General features: G+C 66.4%; 1 protein-coding gene across 1 annotated transcript; it reads left to right on the top strand.

Annotated features, from left to right (window-relative positions):
- Positions 1–4,750: 4,750 nt before the first annotated feature.
- On the top strand, positions 4,751–7,092 carry CRYAA (crystallin alpha A; the record flags this gene model as incomplete). Its single annotated transcript, XM_082721341.1, has 3 exons — positions 4,751–5,218; positions 6,023–6,145; positions 6,883–7,092. The coding sequence occupies exons 1-3, from the start codon at positions 5,030–5,032 to the stop codon at positions 7,090–7,092; spliced, it is 522 nt and encodes a 173-aa protein (XP_082577467.1). The 5' UTR covers positions 4,751–5,029.
- Between the last annotated feature and the right edge of the window lie 1,509 nt (positions 7,093–8,601).

The raw sequence follows: 8,601 nt of genomic DNA, 5'->3' as shown, positions 1-8,601 counted from the left end.
CTGCTTCTCCCAGGGCTGCTCGGGGAGCTGGTGGGGGGAGGCTGGGTAAGGCGGGTCCACGGTGTGGGGGCGCTCGTGGAAAAGACCCCGCGGTTACACCGCTGCTCCGAGATGCACCCGCTGGGGCCGTGGCCAGAGGCTGAAGGCGTCCGGCCACATCCCGTGGGTCTGGCACACGCGATTCTTCACGTCGTGTTCTCTGTATGTCCTTAGGGTGCCTCACTCTTGCCTCCCTGGGCTCGCAGCCCCTCGCAGGGCGTTGAGCCGGGGCTGCTTTCGGAGAAGCCGGGGCGAGACGTAGCCTGGTGGACACCGGCTGGTGCATGTGGGGTGCTCACTGGGTCATTCTCTCCACTTGTGAGGACTTGTGAAAAATTTTGTCGTAGGAACAAGGTCGGCGAGTTAGCCCTTTACCCCCAGGTGGTGATGATCGAAGGGCCATGCGCCAGTGAGCGGACGTGGCATCGCTGTCCCCGGCCTCACACGGCCCGCGGAGCCAGGACGGGGTCTCGGTCCCCGGCACACTGTGTTCGGGGGGTTTCCAATGTGCGTCCCTCCTTGCCTACGGCCGCAGAGGACTCGGGGGCCAACCTGGGGGGAGTCGGCTGAGGGCTTCGCCGGTGCCTTCCCGCTGACGCAGGGCCACGCCCGCGGGCCCGCACTGTGTGGATTTGCCGGTGAGCCCCGCCGGTCCCTGGAGTGGAAAATCGGGGTGCCGGGGCTTTGTGAGCGCGCCGGCAAAGTGCTGGCGTGATGGGAATCCTGTAGATAAGCAAATACCGGGCTTTGTGTGAGAGCGGCCGGCCTTCAGCTCCAGTGCAGCCCAATGCCCATTGCTGAAGGCAGGCTTAGCCGGGCTCCGGAACAATGCCGGGGGCACGGCGCCCCCGGGAGGGCTCCCCCCACACGCCGCACACTTCCTGCCGACCGGCCGGCTGCACGGGGTCTGACAAAATGCTCCCGACAGCTCCTGACGCATTCAGATGGCAGAGAGAGATGACCTTGGGGACCGTGGCTCCTGCTCCCCCAGACCCTGCTTGCAGACACACAGACACACACTGACACACAGAGACCACACTAGCGTAAGCACTGACACACACACACACTCATACGGACACACATGCAGACAGACAATACAGGCAGACACACACACTAATACACACAAAGACACACACGCACAGACACAGACACGGGCAAACCTCCCAGGGGCTGGCCCTGACGTCCATGGCCCCCTCCCCCGGCCGGCTGGCCCTTCTGCCCTGCGCCCTCTCTGCACCCAGAGCCCCGGCGAGAGCGCACACTGGGGCCCGTCCGCCCTCGGAGCCCCTCCCGTGCTGCCTCTGCTCTCAGCGCCTGTCCAGCCCCATCCCCGCGGGTCCCAGTCTCCGCGTGGACAGTCTCTGTGCCCCGCGTGGGCAGGGCAGGACCTCAGCAGACATCTGGAGACTGTCTCCCGGTTCCCTTCCTTTCCCTGGCTTTAGCAGAGACATCCTTTCTCTTTCTTTGATTTTTTAGACATTTCCTTTTCCTCTTCGACCTGCAGTGTGGGTCCGGCCGAGGGGACAGAGCAGGGTGGGCTGGGGTCCCGGGCAGGGCCGGCCTGGGTCTCTGGGCCCCCGTCCTGTCCCTGACAGGTGGCTGTTTCAGGACACGCCGAGGACCGCACAGCTGGGCCTGGCTGAGCCCCACGTGGTGTCTTGTGGTCACCTTCCGTGTCAGCTGGCTGCCCGCCTCCGCCCCTGGCTTCTAGACTCCTCCCCCACCCCACGGCAACCTTACCTGCCTCTCAGGCCAAGGTCAGCCCCGGTCGGTGGGCAGGGGACAGCCTCGGGCTGGTCAGCACTGTCCCCAGAGTCGAGGTCCGGGACACAGAGGGAAGGTGACGGCGACCCTCCCGGACTGGGGCTGGGGAGCCGGGGGAGAGCTGAAAGACGGCCGGGGGAGAAAGGCCACGATCGGCCCACGTTCGCCGGCTCGCACAGGCCCCGGGGAGGAAAGCGTGGCTCAGGGGCGTGGCGTGCCAGCCTGGGGCCACCCGTGAGGGAGCTCTGGTCCTCCTCACTCGCTCCCCTGCTCCCCCGGGGAGCAGCCCCTGCCCTGCACACAACCGGCCCAGGAGTCAGAGCCACATACCTGTGCGTCTCCTCGGCTTTTCTCTGACCTGGGGGACCTCACAGGTGCCATGGCTGAACACATGTCCTCGGGGTCTCCAGGACAGGCCAGAGGGGCAGACACGTCAGAGCACAGCCTGTCCGGTGAGTAGGATCGCACGATGCCGGAGACAGGCCTGGTGGCTGGGCACGCCCGGGGATGGTGTCCTGGACTCACGGCCCAGCGCGACCGCAGGACTCTCTGCCACGCTCTGGGGCGTCTTCGTCGCAGGGAGGACAGGTGGCTGTGCCTGATCTCCGGCCCGCAGGACCCGGACTCCCGAGATCCCCAGCCTGGCCCACCCTGTACGCGTCTTGAGAAGCTGTTGGCATTTCACGGCTCATCTTCCTTTGCGAAGGCCTTCTGGCTGCTTCCGGCCCCCGAGCCCCGGCTCACTGAGCCAGACGGGAAAGCCGTGCCTTTCCTCTCTGCCAGGACTCCGGGGTTGCTAGGACGATGGGCACGTCCCCCACTGTTGGATTTATTTGTCGGTCCAAATTCTGAACAATGGCAGTGCCTCGCTTCTCTAGTAAGAATGTTATTTGAAACAAACAAACAAACAAATCCAAGTCGAGTGCTCCCATCAGTGTCTTTGGAGGGACACCGGGAAGGCTCAGGTGTTTGGGCATCGGCCTTTGGCTTAGGTCATGATCCCAGGGTCCCGGGATGGAGCCCCGCATCAGACGCCCTGCTGGGCAGGGAGCCTGCTTCTCCCTCTCCCTCTGCTGCCCACCCTGCGTATACTCTCTCTCTCTGACAAATAAATAAATAAATCTTTTTTAAAAAATCCTCTTTTGAAAGCTGGATTGATAAAGACCTTTTCAAAAAAGTGTCTCATCGCAAAAGGTCTGCTTTTGGGTCTGAGGATGATGGACAGAACAACGTGGGGGCACTCTTGGGCTGTGCGCTCTGTGCCCATGCCAGGGCCCTGCCCTAGGCTGGCTTACACCTCTGGCCCCATCCCCATGAGGCACTAGAGGATGGGCTCCGAGCCCTCGCGGGGTCCTGGAGCGGGTCCTGGCCTTGTGCACGATCTCTGGCGGTTGTAGCCTGGCGGCTCACAAGACGGGGCTGAGGTCTGGGCCCGAGGGCTCTGTTGGATGAACCCCCAGCTCTGGGGTATTGGGGCGAACTTCAGGTCTGCCCTGGACAGTGATGGGCTCCAATTCCCTCCTGTAAACCTGCGGGAACTTGCCGCACGGACCATCGCTGCCCTAATTTGGCCTTCATTGCCTGACATCTGGGGAACTGCAGAGCAGAGGTGGCCCTTCCAGATTTTCCAGGGCCCTTTGCCACCAGGTGGGTGCTGTGTGCGAAGCGGGTGGGAGACGGTGGGGGGTCTGGTCCAGAGCGCGTGTGCGGGACGCTCTGGGGCTCCCACTGCTCGCGCTCTTCCGGGACCAGCCGGGGCCGGGGCGCGAGGGCGCGAGGGGAGCATGTGACGATGCTCGGGCGCTTGGAGGGCGCGTTCCCTCCGCCAGCACCCGCGGACGCTGCTAGGAGCTGCGCTGGGACCCAGGCCCCGAGGACAAAGAAGCTTCTGGCGCCAGACTGTGCAGTGAGGGGTAGGTCCGGGGGGCTGGGGGTGGGCACCCCACCCCGCCGTGGGTGCGTGTCACTGCAGGGACGCGCTCCCCGGAGGCCAGGCTGCTGAGGAATATACTGGGTGGCCGGTCCCCTCTGGGTAGCCGCCGGCCAGAGCCACAGCGGGAGGAGCCACACGGTCCCAGGGCCTCATGAGCAATAGTGGACGCTGGCCATGGGGCTGGCCGGCCAAAGCCTGGTGAGAGGTCACACGGGGGGGCGATGTCCAGGCCGAGTCCGTGACACAATCTCTCCACCCTTGCCGGACCCAGCCCGCCTCCCTGTCCGGACGCACAGACCCCACGTCAGCCTCGCCCCCGTTTTCAGTTTCTTCCTGGTGTTTTCTGTCTTCCTCGAGGTTATGACTCTGTGTCCATTTTGTCATCAGAAGGAAGTGACAGACGGAATGCTGTTCTGAAAAATGATATCCTGGTGGCCCTGGGGGGCTCCATTGGTGAAACGTCTGCCTTCGGCTCAGGTCGTGATCCTGGGGTTCTGGGATCGAGTCCCAGGTCGGGCTCCCTGCTCAGCGGGAAGCCTGCTTCTCCCTCTCCCTCTGTTGCTCCCCTGCTTGTGAGCTCTCTTTCTCTCAAATAAATAAATAAAATCTTAAAAAAAAAAAAAAAGAGAGGGTGCCTGGGTGGCTCAGTGGGTTAAGCCACTGCCTTCGGCTCAGGTCATGATCCCAGGGTCCTAGGATCGAGCCCCGCATCGGGCTTTCTGCTCAGCAGGGAGCCTGCTTCCTCCTCTCTCTCTGCCTGCCTCTCTGCCTGCTTGTGATCTCTGTCTGTGTGTCAAATAATTAAATAAAATCTTAAAAAAAAAAAAAAAGAAGGAAAGAAAAGAGAAACGGTATCCCGTCCCCCGGAGCTGTGTGGTTTGGGGATCTGGGTGTTGTCGCTGAGCCCAGTCCTCATCTGTGAAGTGGCCCCTAAGCAGGGGCTCCCCATGCCGTCGCGGGGATGAAAGTCTCCACCGCCCCCCGGGTGAGCGCGGGGGCAGAGCTGTAGGGAGAGGCGCCTCGGGGACATTGTCCTGCTGGGGTCCTGGGCTCCGTGCTGGTCAGCGTCGCACGCCCGGGGCCGGGAGAGGCGGGCACTCAGCCCGAGCCACATTTCTGCTGACCGGGCAGCCTTCTCCCTGAGCTCACGCTTTCCAGACAAATCCCCCTAATGCTTCCATTCTGTCGTGGGCATATATACGGAGGACGGTCCCCGGGGCTCTGCACCGCACTGCCCAGAGGCCCCCGCCCGACTCCCCGCCGGCCCCGGGTCCTGCGCCGCCGACGCCCAGCATGGACATCGCCATCCAGCAGCCCTGGTTCAAGCGCGCGCTGGGCCCCTTCTACCCCAGCCGGCTGTTCGACCAGTTCTTCGGTGAGGGTCTCTTCGAGTACGACCTGCTGCCCTTCCTGTCCTCAACCATCAGCCCCTACTACCGCCAGTCCCTCTTCCGCACCGTGCTGGACTCCGGCGTCTCCGAGGTAAGACCGCCGGCCGGCTGGCTTCTCCTGCCGGTCGGGGGAGCACGCGGCCGTGGCTGGAGGGGAAGAGGGCTTCCCGGGGGCCGGCCCTGAGCCGAGGCAGCCCCGTGTCCCACGTCTGGGGTCTTCTGGTCGGGTGGAGGCACTCTCCCCCCAAATCCCTGACGGCTCCCTGTGACCTGCAGCGAGGAGCCTCCCAGGGCTCTGAGAAAGGGTCTGGAGGGAGCCCGAGCCCACGCAGGGTCCCTCCCTCCCAGCAGTGCATGGCCCATGGCGGTTTGTGATGTACGCCACGCGGTGCCAGCCCCGGAGCAACCCCGGACAGGCGGGTGTGGGGGTCCCCGCTCTCCACCTGTTCCTTCCCCAGGAAGCCTGGTGGGTGGGCCGCGTGCACAGGGCCCGGCCCAAAGGGGAGCCACCAGACCGCTGGCCGCCCCTCCTTGAGCCCCACCGCGGACCCCAGGGTCCAAAGGTCTGGAGCAGCCAGGTCTCCCCCACCGCCCCAGAGCAGAGGCCGGCCGGGAGCAGAGGCAGTGCCAATCACCTCCTTCGGCCGACACTCGCGGAGCAGAGGGCTGTGACCTTATTCAGAGCGCTAGGTCCAGCCTGCCCGCCAGCCGACCTGGAACGGGTCTCCTGACCCATACCCAGCTGACCCTACCCAGCCACAGTCCATCCCCAACGAGGCCGTTGGCGGCGGGTCCCTGGGGCCTGGGACGCTGGCCCCTGCACACGGGCCGCTCTGGCCGGCCCCGCCAGAACCTCGGCCCTGGCGGACCCACATGACCGGCGTGCGGGTTCCAGGTCCGATCTGACCGAGACAAGTTCGTCATCTTCCTGGACGTGAAGCACTTCTCTCCGGAGGACCTCGCCGTGAAGGTGCTGGAGGGCTTTGTGGAGATCCACGGCAAACACAACGAGAGGCAGGTGAGTCCGGCGCCTCGCACCGGCCCCCCGGGGCCCGGCCCCCGCCCGCCGGCCGCCCCGGCTCCTTCCACATCGCACGGGTGAGGGGTGCGAGTAGGGCGCCTCCCGAGAGACGCCGGGTGCCGGCAGGGCGAGCTTGGAGCCCATGCGGATGTGCACGGAAGCCCACGCGTGACGGCTGAGCCGGGAGTGCAAGGCGTGGCCCGAGGCCCAGACGCCGCATCTGTTCTCTGCCTGCTGGACCCGCAGGTGGCAGAGACCTCAGGGAGGTCGCGGCCTGCCCGGCCCCATAGCTTCTCGGCGGGCAGAGGCCGGGCTTTCTGGTCATGGTTGGGCAAGCTACGTGGGGAGGCCGGGGGGCGGGAGGCCCTGCCTCCGTGTCTCCCGCCCCTCCCTTCCTGGGCCATGCGTGGTGCTGGGGTCCACACCACTCCGAGCCCGGAGGATGAGGTCTGGCCCCGGGGCCGAGGCTCTGACCCGGGGGGCCGGGTGTGGGTCACGGGTAAACGCCAATCCGACCCCAGTTTGAGGTGGGTCAGAGCCGCTCATGCAAGTCTGGCCCCGGGCTGGCCTGGACCTGCAGCCCGGAGGCCGGGGCCCTCCACGGAGCATTCTGGGCCTCCCACCCCTCCGCGTGGGAGCGTCCTGGGCTGGACCCCGTGGTGCCTTCACCATGGAAGGTCGGCGGCCCCCGGCGGTGCTGCCTCTGACTGTGCCCCTCCCCACGCCCGGCCCAGGACGACCACGGCTACATCTCCCGCGAGTTCCACCGCCGCTACCGTCTGCCGTCCGACGTGGACCAGTCGGCACTCTCCTGCTCCCTGTCCGCGGACGGCATGCTGACCTTCTCCGGCCCCAAGGTCCCGTCCGGTGTGGACGCTGGCCACAGCGAGAGAGCCATCCCCGTGTCGCGGGAGGAGAAGCCCAGCTCTGCGCCCTCGTCCTAAGCTCAGCCTTGGCCTCGGCTGCCCCGCGCCTGCCCCACGGCCCATCCGCCGGGGGAGCCGCGGAAAATGGGGTGTCGCCTCCCGTTGCTTTCCCTGTGCTCATTTCCTTCTCCTCTTCTCTGGGGGACGAGGCTTCGAGAGGGTTGACCGGAGGGCTCGGGGCCTCGGCCTGGGGTGCTGTGGCCTCAGGGTGACCCCGACCCCCCGCTCCGGCCAGCTGGTGGAAGCCATCGCCGCGCCGGCGGCTCGAGACAACGGCCCCGCGCTCCCCGAGGATGCAGGCTCCGGGTCGCCTCTGGGTCTCCGGGGCTGGCCGGGGGCACCTTGGCCCTTGCTGGTGGGCGCCCGCCGTCAGGACCCGGCCGCGAGTCCTGCCCACGTCTCCCGGGTGCCCTGAGGTCCATGTGGCGGAGGCTCCCGTGTGCCTGGGCTCTCGGCCACCCGTCCTCTCCGACCGCCTTCCCCCCGCCCTTCCCCTCTGTCCTTCCGCTCCCGGGACCCCAGGGCGCCCCCCACGATGCAGCCCGAGGCAGTCAATAAAGAGCAGGTGACACAAGCAACTGCTGACTGGTGGCCGTCCTCTTCCCTCGGGGCGCGGGGGGCCGTGGGACCGCAGCGGGGATGCGGGGGGCATGCGGGGGCACGGAGGCGGGGTCTGCCGGGTCCTGCCTCCCCGTGCCCGGCTCACGCCCCCCTTCCTCCACGTGCCTCCCTGCACCCCTGCTCGGTAGGAAGGAGAGGGTTTCGGTGGAGACCGGGGGGGGGATCAGGGCTCCCTTCTCCAGCCTCTGGGAACAGGTGCCGGCGGGGCCTCCCCTCCTCTGGGCGGCTTCGGTCCTGGCTCCCTTGGGGGTGCCCTGAAGGGTCCTGGGTCCATGGCTCCCCAAGGGATGAGGAGGGGTAGTCAAGCGTGGTCAGAACATGTCCCCTCCCTGCGTGGGAGGCGCCTCGGCTCACGCACCTGGGAACAGACACCCCCTGGGGGGCTTCGGGTGACCAGGGCTGAGTGTCCTGCCCTGCCTCCCTCACCCGGGGGGACGACCTTCTCCGGGTCTGCTCAGCCTCCGGGCAGCCAGAGGGGACTAGGCCCAGCGGCCCACAGCTTCCACGGGGGAGCGGCTCGGCCAGGGGCCCCGCACTTGCACAGTGACCGTGGGAGGGGGAGGAGGCCGCCACGTGCATCTCTGGGCGCAGAAGGTGGGCAGACGGCGGGGCCCGCCAGCCACTGCTGCTGGTGGGCTGTGTCGGGGACCCTCTCCCGGGGAGTGGAGGTCAGGGAAACAGGGGACCCTACCACCCTGTTGAGTGGAAGGTGGCTTGTGTAGGCGTGCACATGGGTGTGCAAGCATGCACACACGCTCTTACACACACACACACACACACACACAGTCTATCACCCTGGGCTTGAGTCCACCTCAAGAGGGGCCCTGAAGGCCCTGGGAGGCCCCCAGAGTGCCTCCCCACCGCCCACTGGCCCCGTTCCTTCCAACAAGAAGCACCCCTTATGCT

The sequence above is a fragment of the Mustela nivalis genome, assembly GCF_964662115.1.
Source record: "Mustela nivalis genome assembly, chromosome: 1".
Lineage (NCBI taxonomy): Eukaryota > Metazoa > Chordata > Mammalia > Carnivora > Mustelidae > Mustela > Mustela nivalis.
The sequence above is the reverse complement of the archived record's forward strand: the minus strand, read 5'-3'. Positions and strand labels throughout refer to the sequence as shown.